This window comes from Lottia gigantea (genome assembly GCF_000327385.1).
Source record: "Lottia gigantea unplaced genomic scaffold LOTGIsca_1, whole genome shotgun sequence".
NCBI lineage: Eukaryota > Metazoa > Mollusca > Gastropoda > Lottiidae > Lottia > Lottia gigantea.
In genome coordinates this window covers 1,610,295-1,635,190 of record NW_008706746.1, presented here as the reverse complement: position 1 = coordinate 1,635,190, position 24,896 = coordinate 1,610,295, and the positions used below count along the sequence as shown (strand labels likewise).

Sequence of the window (24,896 nt, the reverse complement as noted above, 5' to 3'; positions counted from 1 at the left end):
TAGTCAGCTATAGGAACTGATTCTATTAAAATATTTTATTTCAATTTTCAACTGATTGTATTTGAATAAAAGGGATAATAGTTGGCTTAGATCTCCAGATGCTACATGTCATTCATTTTATTCATTCATTATATTTTTACTGTGGATCTACTATTGTGATACATTGAACACGAAAAATATTAAACACGTATGCTGTATAAATAACGTCATAGGTCAAACGGAGAAATTTATGTAAAATAATTAGGCCTATATTTGATATTGACCCACGAGGAATTGAAGTCGATATAATTTCAGTAGAATACTCAGGTGATTTTAGAATTATAACTATCCAGATTTGAAAATATATAATTTAGGTTATGTCATATGGATATAAAAATTTAAAAGTCGATTCTAAAAATATTTACTGAAAAATGTAGAGGACACTGATTGCACCAATTTGCACTATTCCAATTTTCAATCCCAACTTTGGTTCTTGCAATTCGTGACGTACCTAGCAACCAATGGCGTAACTAACAACTAGAGTTCCTGTATCGCCAAGGTCCTAAAAATTATATCATTAACAGCTTTTCCGATAGTGACGTCATAAAAACGTTGACTTTTAGTGGAATTAGAAAAAACCATGGACGTCTGATTGAAAATTAGAATGGTGCAAATTAATGAAATCAGTGGTCCGATACGTTCAAAAAAGTTTAGGAAACCTCTTTACAATTTCTATAAATTAGGCTTATGTTTGCTTAATTCAAGCAATTATTTTATACTATTTGATGCAAACCGAATTCCGTTTGTATTGCTGAAATAAAGTTACTGTAACCTAGGTCTTTGAAAAACTTGTGCCGAGGCTGAAAAAAAGAGGCTAAGGATGGATTTCGAATTTTACCGACAAGAGTTATTCATTTGTGACTGTAGACCAACTTTTGTGGCGTAGAATAATTTATTCTTTTTTTATCTAATGTTATATCCGATCGGTTTGAAATTAACGCTAAAATCTGAAATTAACGCTAAAATCTAAACATAGGCCTATAATAATCTGCTAATTTTCTGTTTGAACAAATCATTACGTGTAAACTTCAATTGGTTTACAGAATAAGAGCATTTTCCTGTTCTTTGTCGACTCTTAGTTCTGTAAAGCCGGATAGATTCGCATGAAAGATTATGAATGAGTGATTTAGTGTAACTGGATTCCGTGCTTAGTTGACCTTTCATTCATTATAAAGGGATTTCCCAGTAGGTGAGGGAATCCCCGGCCCGGCAACCTGCATTTTATGTAATACGCATGCGTCAATTTACTGTTACAAGTCACTACGCATGTGTAGTCGATCCTAGAGAGAACAGTATCAGATGTTTCCCCATGGCGGCCACCAAAAGGTTGTGTACTTCGCGTTCACATAATTCCTATTGTGAAAATGGATACAGGATTACTAATTTATGTTCTAAAAAGGAATATACTAAAAATGTGGAATCTTTACTTGATATCTCGGCCAAAGTTGTGGCGGAAAATATCCCATTTCAGAGAATTGAACAGCAATATGATAGGATACCCGAGCCAGTGCAAAATAGGATAGTTTATTGGTCGTTCCCCCGAAATGAACGGGATATTTGTATGTATTCTTCTTATGCACATTCTGTGAAAGACAGCTGTGAAAGCCAAAAGTTGCCTTTTTATCAAGGAATAAAGTTATTAGAAGGGGGTGCAGTTGGAAATGTGTTGCAAATAGGTAAGAATCGATCTAAAAACCCCTGCTTCAAATCAATACAACGCCAGTCTTTCTCCATCCTATCAAACCCAGCTTGTTGGCATTATAGAAATCCAATATCCACTCACACAAGCCTTGCTAGTCGTTGACTCAAATTGACTGCCTGTCTGCTTTCATAATTTAGGGTGAAAGAAAACCGGTGGGTATGTCACCAATTTACTGTGCTATAAATGAAGTCCTATATTTTACACATGTGGCTTCATGATTACTTTATAGTCCCTACATTGGATTCCACTCTGTTCTGTACACTCCTTTTTTGTCATGTCTTCTTTCCCAACTAAACAGATATTTAGCCTTCTTTTCAACTCTTTATATCTTTTCATTACATTTACATTACATACAGATGTAAAACTTGAATAATGAGAAGAATATATCTTTGTGAATTCAATGGCTACACCTCAAATTAACCTTCCTTCACCCACAAAGCAGTAGGGATATGTGAAGTAAAAGACATCCAATCATAAATGATTTAATAAAGCTGGTCTCATAGTGTTATTGTAATGTTAATCATTTAAACCTGGTTATAGAATACCTTACATTGTCCTGGTGAATCTTAAATGAACTCCATTCGACTGAGGATATTTGCTTGACCAGATAGTTTAATTGGTCAATTATACTGATGGGAGGTGGACTTTGAAAGACTAAAAAGAAAAATGGGCTAGAAAATAAAGACAATTATTAATATGTCATTCTACAAATTTATTCCAAGCGATTTAATTGCAAAATTTACTTGAATTTACATAGATCTAACTCATATTTGCGAAAAAAGATATTTTTTGAATGTAAGAAAAAGGAAGACATTTATGGAGACTTACTGTGTAAATATTGAGTTTCCAGAATAGAAGTTAAAGTATAGGTTTTCACAGTTTGTAGATGATAGTTCGGTGAATCAGATGTGTTTTCTAACATATTATTACAAGCAACAAAGAAAATATTATTTAGAAAATTGTTGTATAGGAGAGATTTTCCTGTCCAAAACAGGGTCATTATCATAGGAAATTTCAGGGAGGGCAGTTTGTTGGTTTCATATTTAAATTCATCAAACTTCATATTGGACAAATATTTTTGAAATATTTGAGAAAGGATAGAAAACATTACATATGGTACTTAGCTCACCCTGGCCAGATAGTAGTGCAATTTTGAATATTTGCACCAACTACAATTGATAATAAAGATAGCATTTCGAAACATTGTTTAGGCTTACTGGTGCTAAGATATCAGTATCACGTATGACCTAGGAAAAGAAAAGCATTTCAATTCCCCAAATTTGCGGGAGAAAATAATGATGTAACAAATTGTTATAGTATAGTCAGATATGTAGATATGTTTTAGTACCTATTTATAGTTAGGGCCTTAGGTTTGATATTTATATTGATAAACACTCATAACTTGTTACTTTTTAATCTCCTCAAATTACCTGATAATAATTAATAAAAAGGTGTTAATTATTTTTATAGTTTTGATAACATTTAGATAATTGTTAAGATAACAAGAACATGATGGGTGTACATACTTCTTCTTGCAATTTTCACCTGTGTGCTGGTTGAGAAATTTCTTTTTTTTAATTTCCAATAGTTTGGTTTTATATAAAATACTGATATGACAAAGTACTGTAAATCTGGCATCAATCCTGGTGACTTAAGCCCCTTTTAACAAGGTCGTGATAAAAACTGCGTTTCCACTGTCAATTGTGAAGGAAAGCTAGCTCTAAGCTAGCTTAGAGCTAGCTTTATTGCCGAACACGTTGCGTTTACACTGAGTTTTTCTGGTTCCCGAACGACTTTGGTCTCGATCATAAAGTCGCACATTATTGACAGCACGCGATGTACAAGACTATCGTTAAATCGCGCGCTGCCGGAAAGACAAGTACGCCCCCTATTGCCGAACGAGAAAAAGCCGTGTTTCCACTGAGTAAACGAAAGCCGGCTTTCATTTGGCCCCCGATAAATTGCCGAACGAGAAAAGCTTCAATTGCCGAACCGTTATGGTTCCCGAACGCTAACGGTTCGGCAATTTGTCAGTGGAAACACAAAAAAGCCGGCTTAGAGCCGGCTTTTTATGTCAGTGGAAACACAGCTAAAATGTGCCCATTTAAATTACAGTAAACTCAAGTGGTCTGATAACAGTTCTTCAGTTGTAGTGTAAATAAAAAGCTTAAAAATGATTAACCCTTGTAGTCACCGTGATGTAATTGAAGATATCTGGATGTAATATCCAATTTCACTGCATAATGCCGAAATTCTGCGGGAAAAGGTGAAGGACGCTTGTGAGGCATGCGCAGTAAAGTGCTCTCGGAACGAATATACTTTTGTAACGTAATAGAGGTTTTGGACTTACAACTAATGAAATGTATGTGCACCTTGTATGTGAAATTCTTGGCTTCAAAATGAAATATTTGATTCCAAATGCTACTTTGTGAATTTTGAGGAATTCAAACATTGAATAGTGTCTAAATATTATTGCTTTAATGTCTGAACTCTGAAAGCATCACTTTGCACCAATCTTTTTGCTGTTTTCATTTTGACTGAAACTTATTTTTACTTGTCTACTTTCATCATTCAAATTGCCCCAAAATGATTGAGATATTACATTAACTTTTGAAACTGCGTTCTTAGCATTTTTTGTAATCTTAAGTGAAGTTTTGTTATTAAACAGATTTAAATTGCTTTTAATAAATGGCCATACTTGGTTGTTCAGAAAGCTAACAAAACAAATTTAGTACAAACTTTTATAAAGCTTCCTGTATACAGTTTGTAATCTGTTTTTGTTGAAAAAAAAAATATGTGTAAAGTGAATTTTTTCAATGTTTCTTAATGAATTTAGTTGATAGATTGGTTGTTGCTGGTGTTTCAGGAATGGGCTAAAATGTAAACACATCAACATGGTACTGGTATAAGATTTTCCAATTTGCGAGAAGATAGTTAAATAAAAGAAGTAGGCAAGTGAAGGAATATGCCAATGATATTGTATTTTTGTATCAAAAATGTTTAAAGGGTTGAAATTACATGCTCAATATGATTATATTGTGTTAAAATTTATCATATGAATGAAAACAGGTCACTGAAGTTGAATATGTCATGTATATGGAACTTGACAAAATCAAAGCGTAATTATACATCTTGTTCTTAGTGTTGATTTGGCTTTCCTGGCTTGATTTTGAAATTTAGATAATAGCATCTTCAAGCGTTATCTTATAGTACTCTTTCTCAAATGGACAGGAAAGTACTTCGTTTATATGCTTTCTACTTTCACTTAATACATCATGAGTTTCAGAAAGAACTCTGTTGCAGCTTTTATTCACAACCCCACATTTTTATCTAGATCCTTATAAATTATACCTTTGCATCTAGCATTTTGAAGCGAACTCAGACCAAAATCAGAAAGAAGAGTGCAAGTGTTTGGTTCAGGATTGCTCTGTGATCCATTGAATAAAATGAACCATTCTGAAGTATAAAAGACTCATCTCAGATTGGTGAATATCTGTAAAATTTGTTAAAATCTGAAATTTTTACCATCCTTGCTATACTTGACAAACCATGTGTATTTACATTAAACTACTTATATCTGACCTGGTTTCAAAACTTATATTTTAACTTTGACCTCATTTAAAATAACTAAGGCTTGCTTTATTGAAGGTTGTTCACATTAAGATTGTTATATGCATGATATTGGACTGATAACATTTGATTTTAAAGTAACAGTGAATATCCTTAAAACCAGTGCTCAGCCCATCAGACTTACAGAAAATGCCTGTGTATATTGTTGACAATGTTTTGTCATCAGAATTTTAGCACCATTCCATACATATTTGTCTATTCCTGAAACAGGTCATGTCTCAGAAAAGGTATAAGATAATTTCAAATTGACTAAATAAGGGACTTAAAGTGTAATTGAAATATAGTCTTAATATATGAGTGGAAAAGATTTCATAAAAAGAAATAAGAAACTGGGATTTCTTAATGGTCTTAATAGATTGCTTTCAAGCAATGGTATTGTATGGTCCAAGTAATGACCTTGACCATTCTTGGACTATTACACAGTTGTGTACATTTGCCAGTAGGGGTACTCAGAGATTTGCACCTGAAGGTAATTCAATTTTCACCAAGTCTATACTACATTTTCCATGCAAGATGTGACAGAATGTTATCTTAGTGAATCATTTTCCAGGAGTATGGCAAATATTTGAATGGTATGTTATATATAGGAGGAAAGTCGGACCCAGTCTTTCCTGTCTGATTGTTGTATTATTAAGACTAGTGTTTGTGCAGTTTGAGCATAAATAATGATGGTATTGTTGAAAATAAAATGTTTATATTTTAAATGAAGCAGTTTTACATAGAGGACAGGTTGGTTAGACTGTCTTTAAACAGACATTATTATTAAGGCCAAGTTTATTTATCCAGATTCAGGGCCAGCCAGAAATATGTGGGCCAGTCCAGCAAGCCAGTCAGTGTGAATACAATAAGTTAAAGGGAGGCGAGTTAGAATTCTATACAATATCAATACAAAGCATGTTTGTTGAAGAATTTGATACCTCATTTTGATAAATTTAATACTTTAAGCTTGCCTTGTGCAGGTTTTCTATGGTTGAATTAAAAGAGTGCCGAATTCTCTCCTATTTTATTTCCTTAGTCAACTTTTCATAACACATCTTGACACTTTATTTGCTTCTTTTGTCTTTCTGGACATTTTAAGATCAATCTTCATGGGTTTATCAAACATGGGCGACTGCACAACTTCCATCATTCGACCGGTTATTACACACAAACAACTGTCACTCTGATTGCTTTAGGCATGCGTTACCATGGTGAAGACAATAAGGGCATGATAAGGTTGGAGAAAAGTTACTGAAGAAGGTTTTGTTCTTCAGTAGTAGAGGAAAGAATGGTTATTGTGGAGATTTCTCATGAAGTGACGGGAGACATGAAAAGATTACAGTGTGAAGTATTTTGTCCCAGGCTATAATTTACAGCTAAATTCAACATGGCTGACAAAGTCGTTTGCTTGACAACAAAGACAGATGTTATCTTATTGATCTAATTAATTCAATTAATAAATTATGTGAGAAGTTTACTCTAAAGATTTGTCCTAAGTGCAACTGAACTTTTTGTTCCCTGATTTTGAGTCAAGGTCATTTACGTAATTAATTCCAAAAAAACATAACACTCAAGAAGTTCTTAGTGTATCATTATAAACTTCATATTCACAACATAGATTTAATACCCTTGTCACGGTTTAAATTGCCCATGATAAAAATTGCAAGATCTTGAGAGTGTATAAAATTTCATAAGGTGTTCTGTCTAACAAAATTGTTTGTGTTTAACAGTTTTAAACAAAGTCATTTTCTTAATTTGCAACGAAAAATTCCAACCATCTGATCTTTTTTCACTGTGTTTTGCAATTTTGTCTCATACATAAAATCACTGCCACAACTATAAATTTAGATGAACTAAGCTTATTATTTAGCTAGATTCTCAGATCTACCTTTTAATAGCAATTAACAGTATGGTGATCTATTTTCTGATAACTAAGTCGTGCATGCCTTATTATGCTATTTAAATTGTTGTTCAGATTCTTTTGAAAATAATGACAAGGAAAAACATGTTTTTGACAGAGTTTGGCTGAGCGTAAAATGTAAATTACCATGAATAGAAATGTTAAAATTTGGTAAATTATATGAAAAGAGGGTGTGTATGTCTTGCTAATCTTGTACTTGCCTGACATTTCACTCTTTCTTTCTCTCATATCAACAAATTATCCACTTATCAAAGTCTATTTATATGCCCTACATGCTGCTTATTTGGTTGTTTTTTTAACTACTTACAATATCACATAAAAATCACAAAATGGTTATTGAAAAAGCCCTTAAACCCAGTGCAGTAATTCTTGTACATAAAGTTTAACTTGTAGAGCTTCATTTTTTACCCCACTTTTTCATGAGTTTTTGACTGTAGTTTATTTTGGTGCTACAAAAGTATATCTACAATTTACTCTCTGGAACTGTAACTGTAACTTGGTAACACTTTGAGGGCAAAATGTTTCTTATGTATTGGGGAAAACAGCATCAATTTTACATCTACTTTGATATTACAAGCACCTTTTATATGCTATTATATTTCTATTTGCAGGATTTCATCTAAGTGGTACCGTAACTGAGGCTGCTAATCCTTTATTTTCGGAGCCAGAAAAACCAATAAAAGTCTCTATCAGTTTTGATAGGTAAGTGCCAAAATGCTGGTTATTAATACACTGGTTTTATTAAAAATATATGCTTTTAGAAATTTTTGGCAGTTACTATTTGACCTACAAAAATATTTTTAGTCAATAATTTTAGAAACATTATTATTTACTGCTCTGAGAGTATTTTTAATTTTTCTACCACATAAGACTTTGTTTGCTGTCAGTTGTACTTTTGTTACCATTGGATAGTTTAATTTTGTGAAAATTTCTTATTCACATCTTCAAATTGAAACAAGGAAGCATCAGTTAAAAATATGTGGTGTGAACTTCCATGACCTCCTGTCAGAACTAGGGCATGACCCAAAGAGGACTTGTGACATGATAATGTACTAAGCTCCACCCTCCTGATGTAATTCTAGCTGTACATATGTATCTCACTAGGTGGGGATAATATTTCCTTATTTTAACAATCAGCTTTTAGATTGAGTTCTTTGTTTGTTCAGTTAAAATTCCTCCTTTTAAATATAATATACGCCCAAATAGATAGTCTCTGAATGGGGTAATAAACGCTTAAACATTATTTCATAATATGCTATGTAGGATTTGATGAGACTGGCTTTCTCTTTAAAGTTGAGTCATTTTAGAACGTTTTCCAATATGTCTTAAAAAATAAATATTTAAAAGCCTGAAAGACGTGTCAAAAGTACCAAGCAGTGAGTGACAGGTTGGTAAAAACAGGAAAAATGTTTATGAATGACTCAACTTTTCCTTATTCTAGAAATTTAAACTACGGTAAGGCTATAATGATTGTAATAGCTTTTGTTTTGATATGATAATAGACCAGATGAATATAAAATTTGGTGTGAATCATGTTGATAAATTATAGCCTAGGGCCAGTATGTTAGTTTCCTTTCTATTGATAAATGATCCTTCCCATCCCTTCTATTTTTCTCTTTCTTGAACACTTTCTTTGACATAAAGTATGGCACATCCTCAGTTTTCAAGAATGTAAGTTATTGCACTTTAGCTTAGATCTTAATAGACACATTTTTGAATGATCTCTGCCAGAAAAACTCATAAAATAACTTTTGATCCTTAGAATTTTCTTAAACTTCAAATATGGTTGAATGACATCACTCAAAGTGTAATAGAAGTTTTCTTCTTATATTAGATATGTGATTAAATTTGAGAAACCAGTACTTATAACACAGTTAGCAGATTTTTTTCAAAAATAATCTTTTACAGTTTTGAAAATTAACAAATTCAAACTTCAAGTGACGTCTCTTTAACGTCTTTCACCAGGTAAACCATGTCAACAAACAACAAAACAGTGTTAATATTATACGTCAGCAACACCAACAGAGACATGACATCATTATCCTTGACTTCCTTAATTATTCTAATTAGGTCAATGGAAAATTACCCACAGTTTTTTTTACTGCTTATTGTTTACAATTGCACTTAAAATTTGAGAAAATTGTTTCAACCCTGATTATGGTGTGAGTACTGAATTTCTATATAACTAAACATGACTTTGCTTTTATAATCTAGAACTATTAACTAAATGCTTAAACTGTTAATTTAACAATAGCAAGTTTTTCTTGTATCATACATAGCATCTCCTCTCTTATTCTCCAACAGCTAGGCAGGGATTGTTCATTCTCTGAACACAATGTATATTTCATGATCATCAGCATGACATTGATTTTGAAGTGTTACTTTTATGTTCATGTTTATGTTTTTGTAATTATGTGACTTTGAGCCATTCATATAATGAACACTAAACAAATATAAGCTCACTGTGAACATCCCTCTCCTGTGAACGCATTAATCTTGACCATCTTGATGATTAAGATAACATCGATAAAAAAAAGTATTTAATTGTTGTATATAAATAAGAATTGTCAAACATTTATTTTATTTGACATATTTGTGGACATTGTCTTCTTGTGAACAGCAAAAATACAAAAAGAAATGCTGAACAAACACACCGCATGGTGACTAAAACTTCAAATTCAAGCTTTTAATAGATTATAGAATATAAAAGAATAAAACTTCAAATTTTATGAAACATTGATTGAACAAGTAATCTTTTCATACAATGCACTGTTAATGATTGAACAAAAAGGTGATTAAGATACATTTTACCATTTACAAGGTTGCTTCCTCTCACAATTCAAATGAACGTTTAACAAAAAATACATTCATATTAATCCTCCATTCAGTATTGAACATTTCAACTTTAATATTATTGGCACGTTGGCAATGATAATAATGAAAGTCATTTAAGATTTTGTGACCAATCCTCTTAAAGAATGTAGAGAAAAATTTCCCAACAAAAGATCTTATTCCTAAATACCGGTACTGCTAGATTTGTGATAAAATGTTTAAAATTCAGAGATATCTCATTTAAGGATGATCATTGTTATAAGAGAAAGTATTTTATGATTTTCTTAAAGGAAAATGGTACGGTAGGTCATTTTTTTGACCAATCATACTTTAGTCTCAGAAACTGGAATTTTTTAGCTGAGCTAATACGTAATAGTGTTCACAGCTCGCCGTAGAAATTTGAGCCTTCAAATCCAAGAATTATCTGTGTTCAATGTTAAAATGACGACTCGTCAATTTAAGATACTCTGTTACATGTTTTAAGTAAGCTTATTTTTCAAGCAATTATGTCATTTTCGTACATTTCTAGTACGGTACAGTACTTCTGAAGATTATTCATCCACCCTGTATGTCCCTTTAAGTGAAATTTGAAATAAATAGCTATATTCTACAACTGGTATTAGACATAATTTATGAATTTAAATGTCTTTTGGATTTTGGATTACAATGTTATACCGACAATATGTTGTGCCAGTGGCAATTTAGCACTAGATACTTATTTGAACCTATGATATGCCATTGTTAGTAACTAGCAGCTAATAATATGACATCATACAAGGCAGCGAAGTTTTTCTAATAAGGATGTAAGCTCATTACTGTATTCATCAGGTTTATCATTCACTGTAGTATGAAATATCAATTATTACGCATGTCGAATCTGATGAAAATTAACGGAAGTTCACTTCCAAAAACTCTTAATACCAGTAGATTGTTTATTTTTTCTTTTTCATAATGATACAGGTTGTAGTCTTGTTCATCATTCAATAAACTTGTAGTCTATAATCATAGACCTGATTAATTGATAAATGTTAGAGTGCATACACACATACTCTGTTATTTCCGATCACATTATTAAATGTTTACTGCAGGAGATTTAGGGATGGAAAGTTGAAAATCTGGTTATTGTAAATTTATATAAATCCTTCAGGATATTACTGCTTGAAATGAATGATAATCAGATGTTAAGGAAAAGGTGGGGGGAGGGGGGATAGTAGGGGGTAGTGGGGTGAGACAGTCCTAAAACAAGAATTTTGACTATTTAAAGCTTATTCAACAACATCTATTGAGTTTAAATTATGAATATTGTGAAGTGATTTTGGTATTTCAAAAGAAGTGATCTTTTTTTCTTTGAACTTGATTTGGTTCACTTCCAGAAACAGTCTGACATTCAAAATATTTAACTATTAGCTTCATGTGCAACACGTTATTATGATAAATTAAATTACCAAGATATACCAACTGGAATAGCATACAGTACAACTTAAACCATATCAGCCATTTGAGAAGTGTCAGCCCTCACATTCTAAGGAAGATGCTTCATTTGATATTAGCTTTCTGACAAGGTTCTAAACAGTAGAAAAGAGTAGCTTTTCAGCAGCAAATTATGCAAATAACTGCTGATTTTCCAACCTTTGTTTGCAGTCAGTGGAAATGAGAAATAAATGTCAGGCACCAACTGTTACAGAGTGTAACTGCTGTATATTATTATCAATATTATATTTATCTCAGTATGAATAATGAATTATATTATTTATTCTGGTCAACAGACTATCAATTTATGGTATATTATCAAATAAATCATTCAGATTAGAATGTAAGTAGGAACTTTCAATCAATAATGAATGCATTTCACTGTGTTTTATACATGAACATTGTTGGGAAAAGTTTAGGGGATAATGGTTTGAATGTTGGTCAGACTAGGATAAAAAATACTTTTAAAATATTGGAATGGCTGCAGAGACAGTTTACAGGAAAATTATATTTTTAAGGAGCACCTTCACTATCCGTTAGACCAATCATACCTTAGTTTCAGAAACAGGAATTTTTATAGCTTACAAAATCTGTAATAGTGTTCACAGCTCATCATCAAAATTTGAGCCTTCAAATCCATGTGTATCCAAAATTATTCACTTTTGAAATTTGACTCGAATTTTAGTGAGACTATGCCATATATAGAAAATACATATATAGGAATAGACAGTTAAATTTCTAGTTTGAGGTATATTTGAAGGGATTAGGCGATTTTTCTTGCATTTTAGTACTTCTTTAAACTATTAAAGCACAATAAAGACCAAAATCAATCCCCCAAAATGCCAACTGTTCCCCTTTAAGGAATTCTGATAGGTATTAAATTCCAACTATAAGAATTGGAAAAGATGAAATTGAAATGAAATTGTCTGTTTTCTTTAAAAATTGTTATAGATTTTAGTGATTCAAGCAACATGGTTGAAATAAGAATAGATTATCTATGAATAATCTGACATCTTATAGTAGATGGAATTTTAAAATTCCTATATGATGTATGGGACTGGTCCAGCTGTGTGTGAAAATCATGTTAATTTGAAGAGAATTATTCATAATAGCTTGAAGGGTTTATTTCTCAATATATATATACATACATACATACTGACATGTCGGTCAACTCCGCATATAACATATGTCACATTGATTTGTATTGATTGGACTATCAGCTGACTTGCACCAAGTCCTTCCTTGGATATGTCACATGACATGTACTAGACATACGCACTACAGGTCAATAAAAGTCCTGTGAAATGAAGCTAATTTATGTACATATTTTAATATATATTTTCTCATCTGAATGTTGTTACTTAGAAAATATTTCATGGTATAATTTTTATAAATTTTGACATTAAACGACATGTGAATTATTGGGCCATAACATGACCAAATGATTAGTTATGATCAAGAGATATCAGTTGAATTCCTGCGATGTTTGCCATTGGGATGGTTACTTCTCAAAACACTCCATATCTGTCTCCCAGTCCCATCTAGCCCTGACCCTAACAGTGCAGTATTAGTTTTATACAGGTATGACAGAGCTATTAATTTCTGATTCTATCATATACTTTAGGTGTAAAATAACCTCAGTGAAATGTGGTTGTGGTAATAAAGATATATTTTGGTGTCAACATGTGGTTGCCTTATCTTTATACCGTATTCGTAAAGCCAGTGTTGTTGAACTACGGGTACCTATCTCTGGTAAGTGAACACTTTCAGCAGCTATTTGGGTTGATTAGGACTTTTTCTGAGTCAACTTAATGTTTTTGGTCATGAGTATGTTGATTTAAGATCTACTGAATTTTATATCATTAACAGGACCTTATACATTGACTTCACTCCTTATTTATTATCTAACTATACAAATCCTGCTTTGCATTATCTAAAAATATGCATGTTTAGACAGACATTATGTTTGTCATATTATTTGGCTGTTCTGAATCCCTATTAAAATTTGACTGGCATGAGCTGTTAGGTTACATAGCTATATAGCCCAACCTAATCCTGATTATATTAATGAAGAATGTTTAATTTAAAATCAGTATTAGGCATTCAGATTGTTCAGGATATTTCCAGTTTGATATGAACCAATATTTCAATGTTTGGTAAAAACCAATGTTTCTATCTTTGCTATTTATAATGTTTCAGAAACACTATTACAAATGAATAGAGAACAGTTACAGAAATTTGCACAGTATTTAATATCTGAACATCATACGGAAGTTTTACCCACAGCTCAAACTATAGCAGATGAAATTCTACAAGCTAAATCTGAAATCAACCTACTTCCGGGTTAGTATTCATGTCTTATTTTCGGGTGTGAATTTATTTCAACTGTCTGTCTTTATAAACAGGTAACAGCAATAAAAACTTAAGAACAAAGTTTAGACCATGTTTTTGTTTCAAATTAGGAGAATTTGTTGTTTGTATCAGCCTGTGTTCTAAACACCAAAGGCAATAGCAGTCATGTGGAACTCCAATTTGATGTAACCATGAAATGTGAAAAACAAGTTTCCTGCAGTGTATCAACTGTTTTATTGGAAATCATACAGGCTGTTATTGGACTTCTACCTTGAACAGTATTGTAAAAATCAGACAAAGAAAAATTCAATAGATGAAATCAATTTATCAAATTATTAAATCTTAAAGCTGATAATTAGATTATTTTATTATTCACTATTTCAATTAAAATGCCAATAATGTTTCCAGAGGATTGATTTAAAGATATTCTCCAATCAATTTACTAAAAATAAAGTTCAGATTCTGTTGTATGAATTATTAGAAGAATGATGAAAATTGTGTAAAATATAATCTGTTTCTAATGAAATGATAAGAATAATGTATTATATTCTTCTGTTCTGTTTCTTAACATTGTTCAGAACAGGCATATTTTGTAGTTGAATAGAGGAAATATGGCCAAGAATTCCACTCCATTTGCACATTGCAGTCTTAAAGCCTTTCGAATTACCATCATGATGGTTATGTCAAGAACACATCTCATAACATACAATGTTTTTTTTTGCAATTTTCGCTGCTGTACATTTCTCTATGTCAATTCAGATTGATAAAATTAGACATCTAGAAAATAATTGAAAACTGTCATTTTAAGTTCTGTGTCACAACCTTCAAAGTTGGAAGTAGATCAGACGTTGGCTGTGTATTCAACCAAATGAACATCCATTTCTTGCAAATTCCTATTTGTCGATTTGTAAATTTCATTGACGTATTAATGTGTTGTTGTTGAGTTACCGTTTCTATACAACATTGATGTTCCAAATTTGAAAAGGAAGAAATTAAATGAAACTACGTAATATAAATGGCCTTTTATATTATTTTGCTTTTTAGAATAATGGCGTCTTAAATATAACTTTTCAACATTCCTACAAGATATTCAATCCTTCAGAAAAGAGTTCTTTTGTTGAAAACTTCATCTTTTCAAAAATAATGCGTTTCAGTGGGAGAAAAACTTAAATCAGGTGTAAGTTTGGTTAAGAAGGGGATAATCCCCGTAGAGATTACATTTAAAAGATAATCCACAGTCAAATGCGTAATTTGATGTATTATATCATAGACACTCACACATGTTATAATGGAGGTATTATTTCAGATAATAGTTTATAAAGCATATTAATAGAAAAGGTTTTATTGACATTTAGAGTGAAACAACCTAAAAGTTATGGAATTTTTCCTACATTACAATATTAATCTATGAACAAAAATCAACTTCTTTCATAAAACAAAATTTGTTCAGTGACTTTAAGAAATTTTAAGGATTGAATTTTTTTGTGTTCATTGGTTTTTTATGTGTTAATTCAAATAAATGGCTAAGCCTGAATATATCATTATTGTCAGAAAAGTGTGAAAATAACAATACAACACCTGTCAATTAACAATAAACCGTGCCGCGATGACGTATGAATACACAACAAAACAAATAAAATAGCGCAAGGTTGATTGAGTCGCTTTTATAGGCCTCCATTTCATGGGGGCCGTATATTGCTGTCACCCATTTCTGTCCGTCCGTCTGTCCACAATTGCTCGGTAAACACTCAATTTTTGACTGATATTGACGAAACTTGGTATGAGTGTTAGTAATCACCTAAGTATGAACCCTATTGTAAATCAGAAAAATTGAAAAATAATTAGCATGAGTTACTGACCTCTAGAAGGCCCAATTGTTGACAGATTTTGACGAATTTGAAATTTGTAGTTCATTGGTAAATGAATGCAAATTTTTAACAATGTTATTATTATATTAAATCTGTTAGAATATATGGATTTATCATAGGGCTTGTTGAATTGTGAATCACAAGGCAGTTGGTATTACTGATTTGCTTAATTTAAGTCATTTAGAGCACGTCACATAATTTTCATAGTCATCTAGGTCATAAGGCCAAAACAATCAGACTTTCTCGACTGTGATTAAAAGGTATGATGTGATAGTGATTACGTGCTGTTCAGAACACTGTTACCGAGTTAATCTGACAACATACTGAATATGTCGAGGTGATATTATTATTCTTAACAGCTGAGATTTAATCCTGTGTTTCATCAGAATTATACCATAATAGATATCCTCCCTGTGTTAACTTGCCTTCAATATCAATCTTAATTGTACAAGTATAATAATATATAACAATTATAAGAATTGATCTGTTACTATGGAAACTAGTCAAAATAAACATCTTCGTTCCAAGTTTGTATGGGCCTACTTGATTATAGTAAGATATTATTAAGAGTTATTTTGGGGTTATGTATTGTTTGTAATCTCCTAAAGCTGGTTTACATGAAGTCAGAAATATAATTTTGGTGAAAACAACTTCCTTCTACTTAAGAAATTTTTAAAACGTTAAAATTGATTTAGAGCAATTGATACACATCACATCAGATCATCTAGATTTGGAAGTGGAGATTCAATACAGTTACAGTGATGTGTAATATTGGGCCAGATAGCAAAATGGATGACCTTTCAAAACCAGTAATTCGATCAAGTGTATTCATAGCCCCATAACAGCAGTGGGTCCATCATTCATTTCTTATATTAATGCAATGTTGTCACACCTCCACACAACTAGTGATACTAGAATTATATTATTTTTTGTTCTATGCGAACAATCCACGTAAGAATATTGACAAATATTTTTAAGATGTAAATTTATATTGTAGGTGCCCCAGATCCAACAGCAGGAGCTTCTGTTGACGATGATAACAGCTGGCATCTAGATGAAGAGCAGGTTCAAGAACAAGTTCGATCCTTTCTATCTCAGGGTGTATATTTACATGCCTCCAATCAGCTTAACTCTATGTTTGCTAAGGTATGTTGTTTGTTTTTTTTTTCTCTTGCTTTGCTTGTAAAGAGATTATATTAAATTGCTCTTTCATCCATCTGTGGAACATGTTTGGTATGAACAGTATCTGGATTTCTGAATCAATTCAGCAATTTTGAATCCTATAGACCTTACTGAACAGCTGCAGTATGATGAAAAAGTATTACTTCTACACCAGGACGAAAAAAGATTTTGATGAACATTTTGATATTTCTTGTTATATAGGTACGTGAAATGTTACGAGCCAGAGATTCTAATGGAGCTAGAATGTTGACATTGATAACAGAACAGTTTTTAGCTGATCCTCGTCTCTCGGTGTGGAAAACTCAAGGTACCTCAATGTCTGATAAATGTCGACAACTCTGGGATGAATTAGGTTAGTATGTTCTACAATTTCACAAACAGTTCATGGTTTTGATTTACTGTCATGAATTTATTGAATCCCAGAACCCTTTTTACTGAAATTTCTGTATGTCTATACCATTATAACTGAATTTTTTTTAACCGAATTTGAAGTAACAGTGAGTAAAATAAAGGTAACTGTGCATAAAAATTTATTTATTGTTCAACTACTCTATATTTTCTGTTAAAGGATGGCAATATAATCTGTAGTTAAGTCAGTTATGTATGAACAAAAGATCAAACTGTACAATATTTCCTATGAATCTATATGAAATGTAACATGAATTTTGTTAAATTGTTTAATTTATGTTTGAATTTTATGTTTACACATTAAACAAAAGACTTCTTTAACTTAGTTTATATCTAATTAAACACAAGTTAAACTATTCACACCATGTTTAGAATTGACACCCTAAAGTTTGGACAGGGAATATGAAGATGGCTATGTACTAGTGATATTCAGAAACTAATTATTATTGTTTTATACCATTCCAGGAGCATTATGGGTGTGTGTAGTATTAAACCCTAACAGTACTATCTTAGAAAAACAGCATTGGCATGTATTATTAGAACAGTGGTCAATGAATGGATTATGTCCCCTTGAAGATGCTGATAGTCGGCAAATGCCTGATGTACCTCTAACACGTGATTTGTTACTTGCAGACGCTCATAGTAAGTTATCTTTTTTCTGTCATATTATATCCTGGATTTATCACGACTACATGGTTTGGATTAAAATTTCTGATTGTTTTTGTGGGAGAGTTATTACAAGGTGTTTTTCCATGATTGCTTTACTACAAGTACATAAGTATTATTCTGACTAATTATATTTGTTTATTACAGGTTCTTTCCACCAGGTTCCAAGACCACGACCGCGTACAGTCTTCCATCGTTCTTTAGAAGCTAGTCAATTAACATGGGATAATGAACACCTCCAGAATATTTTACATGATACATATACGAAGGAAGGGGACGCTGGACATTGTCAAGATCAGTTTGATAACAATGGTCTTCCTTTATGGCATGGTAAGTACAAACCGGTTAACCCTGTTCTGAGCTAATGATTCTAATCTAGGGAGGCTGGACCCAACTACTTGTTTGTATTTCTGAGCCCAGATATTAAACATGAAAATCAAGAGTATCTTAATACTATTTAATCTTATCAGCGAGTAAAACAGAAAACTGCCTTTGTATTCCTTCAATATACATGTATGTATATTAAGAAACATCCAAAATCTGCAGTCTTTGTGTGAACAAGGTATGTCAGAGGTTGCAATCTATTGCATTTTTTCTTCTGTTACAGAACATATTCCAACTTCATGTGCTAGAGTTGATGCATTAAAATCTCATGGTTATACTCGTAAAGCCCTGAGATTAGCAGTAACTATTGTACGCACAATGCAAGCTGAACAGCTGATTAATTTGGAACGTAAAAAGACACAATCAGGTAAGAGCAAGATATATTCCCTGCTTTTTCTTTTTGTGTTTATAATCAATGGTGAAAAAATAGAAAATGCAGTAATCAGTAAGAATAAATCATAAAATCATGCAATTTTGTTTTCAATGTTGAATTAACACTGATGAAATCATGATAAATTGACATTATTATATTTACAGGGAGTTCACGATCATCAAGTTCTCGATCTACAAGATCACCACCTCCATCAAATGCTGAAGGTTGGGTAGGACATCCTTTAGATCCTATTGGTGTGCTATTTGATACTTTGTTGGAAGCCTGCACTGATGATGGCAGGGGAGGTAACTACAATTATTTTTGAGACACATTATATCTAGAGAAACTAAAAATAGTATCCTATTGTGTTTGTAAGGTTGGACATACCCAGCTGTTTGTTAAGACATAATTTAAGAGTAGGTAAAATTACTTTCCTTGTCATGGATTCATTTTTGTCAAGTATACAAATTCTATCTTTGTGTTTCAATTTTTTATCATCATATCATGTATATTATTGAATAGAATGAATATTGAAAGCATATTCAATGAAAGATGTTTGTAATAGGTGTTTGTTTGTGTTGTAATTGTAGATTGGGTAGGAGAGAATTCATCACATTCATCATCACGTTATCATCATATACCTCTACCAAGCAATACAGATAATACAGAATCATACCTCACATTAGCTATGGAAGTAGCTCTGATAGGTAAGAAACCAGTCTATCAATACTAAGCTTATATCAGATTTTTGAAGCGATTGAGCCTGAATAATTTTTTAGATTAAAATCAGAAATCATATTCATCTGCTCCCCGTTCCACTAAGGTGCATCAGTACAATTATTAACATTTGTGTTTTACTACAAAACCATAATCTTTACTTGCGTAAACATGTTGCCTGAATCCTACATCTACATAAGGCAGGCATAAGTCCTTTTTCACGCAACCTATCATCTGCATTAGTGTTAGAAACAGGCTGACAATTTGTTTTTAGTGGACAAAATGTATTTACGATTAATAAGAAATAAGGGAGAGAGTTTTCAGAAATTGTGCCTGATGTACTCCGATCATAGACTCAAAGACATGTTAAAATTTACAAATTTGATGTCAGCCAATTAAAATGAAAGTGGTGTATCTAAACATTCATTGGTTATTTATAAATAGAAATACATTCAAAAGCACAGTTTATCAGTTTATTGAGGGTAGGTGACATGATTAACCTATTCATAATTATTCACTTGTCTTTTGTTTAATGATTTAGTTTTAGACTTTAGGACAATGATAACTAAGCAAGATTAACTTTAGAAGTCTTCAGTATTTATCTTTCAATTTGTTTGGTTTTCCTAGTAACTCCAGGATAGAACTTGCCTTGAATTGTATTAAAATTATACATTTTAAGAGCTTCGAAAAGTGCTGATATTTCAGCATCAAACCTGATTGATACCATTTTGAGAAAAATGACAGGGGCAGACGATTTACTTATGCTCAGGGTGATATATACGTCATCATTTATCAATTTTACTTCACACCGTTCCATACTTACACCATTTTTTTTCACTTACTTACTTTTGCTTGCTTTTGTGAAACAGATGTGTTAAATAAATACTTATGTGGTGCGTAAGGATAAAAATTACGTAAATACTAACGCACCATAATGAAACTGGGGTCCGTTTTTTGAATAACATAAAGACTAACTTTCAATGTTGTTCTGTGCTACCATTTAATACCAATACAATCATAGTGGTATTATCTTGAAATAGAGATTATAAGGTAGCCATGTTTTTACCTTGTATTCTAGGTTTGGGACAACAGAGAGTTATGCCACCAGGTTTATATGCTCAGGAAAAATCATGTAAACAAGAAGAGAAATTGTTATCTAAAATCCAATCTATAACTCCTGATACTAAAATTTTATCAGTTATAACCAAACAAGCTAATTTATTATTAGAAGGTAAGTTTCTTCAATTTTTACATTGTTATTCTATACTCAGGTAAAAGTACAGTAGTTCTAGCAGAATAGCTATTAGTTAATGACTGTTTGAGTCTCTCATTTAATTCATTAAATCCAATTAGCCTGGGTAAATATTAGCCTTTCTATATTCACTTATGCATAGTGTAGGTTTAATTGTAGGATCAATACATTTATATCTACTGATAAAATAGCTCTTAGAATAACATCTTATTAGGTGACATGATGACAAACAAGCGGTTATGAATAAAACTGAGTACTAAGAGAAATGCATATGTTACACCTCTCTGCACCAAGAAGGTGAAAACAGAGAAGTGTGAGTAGTAAAACAACCAGATTAGCCAACGCGATGACTGACACACAGAGAATGAGAAATAATGACAACACTGGGTAACTCAGTTAAGCCTAAAGTTCAGCTTTAAAGACGGTACAACGGTGGACCTCAGGATTATACGATGCAGCACAACTAAGCCTGGTAGACACTTCTGGAGAGCACAAGGAAAGGGTTCATATACTGGCACTATAACATGGTGCAACTGGAACCAACACCCCTTTCTACAGCTCTGTTAACAACAGACAAACAATGTCGTACTACCTTCTGCAGGATCATATTGAAGAGCACATGGAAGAGAACTTCCTGTCATAAGAGTCTAAACTAAACTAAACTAATATACAACATGTCTTACGAACATCAACTTGTGTAAACTTATATTACATGAGAGAACAATGCAAAGGCGCAATGAATAAGGGTTGCCCATTACCACGTGGAGTGGCCTACCGCACCGGGCCATCCAACGTGTGTGATACTAATAGAAAATACAAGATTTTCAGAGGCAAAGGCCTAAAACACTGACATAGTGTAGTAAACCTATGTCTTATAGATTGACAGCAACATAATTGGCCTTATATAGCAAAATAATATCTGTGGGAGGAGAGAAACAAAACGTAGGTATTTCATAGGCTTTATCAACATTGAGGAGCACATGGAAGAGAACTTCCTGTCATAAGAGTGACTTGCCCTTGCACACAGGCATTAGTCACCTTTTGAAACACAGGCACTTGTAACTTTTACTAAACAGAGTTAGCTCCCTTCAACCACTTAACTGTCCTCACTACTAAGCCTTACACATAAGAAAATGGTACCCCCTTGTATCTACTGTTACACATATGTTAGCATTTGATTGCTCTCAAGAATTGGAATCTCTACAAGGGTTATTATCTATTTGATAACTATCTATTACTTTGTTTATTTCAGGCGGTCCACACAGTGGTTTTGGTGTAGGGATACATCATGAAAGTTATCCAATGCATACCTTTGCTCGTTATTTATTCAGTACATTACTGTCCAATGAGATAGATCTAGCTTTTAAAATAGGCATTAGAGCTATGAGGTAAACTTTAACTATTTGTAAACTATTGAATGTGGAAAAAGGCAAATGAATTAGATGTACATTGCTGATCTTATTGTTCTTTGAAAGAATGAATATATAGTTATCTCTAAAGACTTTTGAGACAGTTCAATGATTCTTAAAAACAAGTTTCTAAGTTAGTTCAAAGAAATTGTATTTTGAGAAATTGATTTTTATTCCTCCAGATTACCTGTGTTAGAGAATACAGAAGAACTGAATAATGAAGAAGGTGGGGGTAATATTGGGTCTGCTATATTAAGTCGATTTCCACGCTGGTTTGTACTAAGTCGTATTGAATCCCAACAATGTGAGCTTGCCTCTACCTTGCTAGCTGCTGCCAAAGGTATGATTTTATTTTATAACTCTTCCATTGTCTACTTTACATTGTTTATTAAGATATTTGTGCTTAACTGAGAATGTCCAATACATTGACCAAATACTCCACTTTACCCTTAGAATAATTTTTTAACGCCAACATTTTACGTAAAAGGCTATGTAACCTTTGAAGTTTGTTATGCTTTTAGCAAACTGTTAGAGAACTACTGTACAGATTTGTGTAAAATAAACGCCGAATTGTAGAGAAATATGTTTTCTAAAGATTTCAACTAAATATAACAAGTCAAGCACTGAAATTAGGCTTAACTAATAATTAGTACTCTCAGTTTTTAATTAACCCTTTTAAAACAATTTCAGTTTGATCAAGAACATACAAAGATATCAATCGCATACTGAAGAAATATTTTCAGGAATAATTTATGATGTTTTTGATAATGAAAATGTTTTACAAAAAAAGCGGAATGCCCCTTTAATCTACAGATAATTAATTTGTTATTCTTGTTAATGTCTGCATAATTATCTTCCCTAGACTTGACTGATCAAAACAAACATTTTAATGAAGTCTTTGAAAAGAATACTACAAACGAAAAAGGGTTTGTATTCTACCAGAAATATGTTTATGTTATTAAATTTATATTTTATTTATTTCAGGTGATACTAGTAGACTACGTGGTGTATTGGAGTGTGCACAGAGACATATTCACAGTTCATCACAGTTATTTAAATTAGCTCAGGATGCTTTCAAAATAGCCACGCCTTCTGATGCTCCTAAACATCAAGCCACATTAGATGTAGCATTTGAATTAGGATTACAAGTTATGAGAATGACATTGATGACATTAAACTGGCGTAGACGAGAGATGGTTCGTTGGTTAGTCACCTGTGCTACAGAAGTTGGTGTCAAAGCTTTGATATCTATTATGCAGAATTGGTTTCAATATTTTGCTCCCATAGAAGCTACAAGTAAGTATTTCTTGAAAAGTAACATGTTGAGTTTAAGCAAGATTTGATATTTGGGGGTCCCAAAAAAATAATCATTTTTAGATAAAAAAAAAAAATACTCTCATGGAACCACCTTTGGATTTATGTTTTGGAGTGTTTTCATGCCAATTATTAACTGAATATTTTAATGACATGCATTTATTAAGTAAATAACAAGTGATGTTTATATTTCTCTGTGTTTCAGGTACTGTAGCTTCAACTATCATGTCTCCAGCAACTACAATGCAATTAAAATTATCTTATCAACAAATGGAAGAAGTAGCAAGTTGTGCTCGGAAACTTGCTCTGCAATGTGCCAATAAGGATCCACAAAACTGTGCCCTTTGCTCTCTTACTTTGTGTGAAAAAGACACAATTGCTTTTGAAACAGCTTACCAAATAGTCATTGATGCTGCAGCTCATGTCATGAATTCCAGTCAGTTGTTTACCATTGCTAGATATATGGAACATCGTGCTTACCCCACACGCGCCTACACTCTAGCATTATTAGCCATGAAGAATTTACAGTTGGCATATAACCAAGACACTCATCCTGCAATAAATGATATTCATTGGGCGTGTGCTCTCAGTCATTCTCTGGGAAAGAACGAACTAACACGAATGATACCTCTATTAGTTGAAAATGTTCAGTGTGCTACAGTTTTATCAGACATTTTACGACGGTGTACGTTAACAGCACCTGGTATGGCCAGTCATGACGGAAAGCGAAGAGTTATCAAACCCTTATCTTATGACAAACCACCATTACGACAACTTATGGATGCCACGATGTATGCTTATATCAATACAACACATTCCAAATTAACACACATTAGTCCACGGCATTACGGTGATTTCATAGAATTTCTATCAAAAGCTCGAGAAACATTCCTCCTTGCCCAAGACGGCCATATACAATTCGCTCAGTTAATAGAGAATATGAAACTGGTGTATAAAGGAAAGAAAAAATTAATGTATTTAATTAAGGAGAGGTTTGGATTATGAGAGTTTTCAGCATTAATATAAAGACTATTATATATATAATTATTCAAAAAGTTTTACCAGTTAGGGTTCATTAAACAAAAGTCTCAGGCAATGCCTCTCAAAGGCATCTTCATGTTTTCAGATTTGAATGTTTATTTTGAAGATGCCATAATTAATAGATGGCCATATTTAAAAGTTAACTTGAAATTTTAATGAATGTAATTCATTTAGTTCTAGAATTTGCTACTTCTCTATTTTGCAAATATTATTGTAAAGGATGGGAATGTTTTATCTTTCATAATGGGTGGAATAAGGCAAAATTTAATTTAAGTGAAAATACCAGGAAATTTGCATGCCTTGATTGCCTGGTAGAGAATCTGATGAACCCCAACTGTGTATTGAAATATATGTGAT

At 32.3% G+C, this 24,896-nt stretch overlaps 1 protein-coding gene across 1 annotated transcript; it reads left to right on the top strand.

Annotated features, from left to right (window-relative positions):
- Window positions 1–1,348: 1,348 nt before the first annotated feature.
- On the top strand, window positions 1,349–24,896 carry LOTGIDRAFT_208096 (hypothetical protein; the record flags this gene model as incomplete). The annotated part of the gene is made up of 16 exons (XM_009045455.1): window positions 1,349–1,715; window positions 7,883–7,973; window positions 13,198–13,325; window positions 13,773–13,916; window positions 16,791–16,939; window positions 17,177–17,327; window positions 17,849–18,025; window positions 18,197–18,379; window positions 18,657–18,800; window positions 18,971–19,111; window positions 19,406–19,513; window positions 20,602–20,754; window positions 22,028–22,163; window positions 22,367–22,524; window positions 23,169–23,480; window positions 23,704–24,896. The coding sequence occupies 16 exons, from the start codon at window positions 1,349–1,351 to the stop codon at window positions 24,501–24,503; spliced, it is 3,342 nt and encodes a 1,113-aa protein (XP_009043703.1). The 3' UTR covers window positions 24,504–24,896.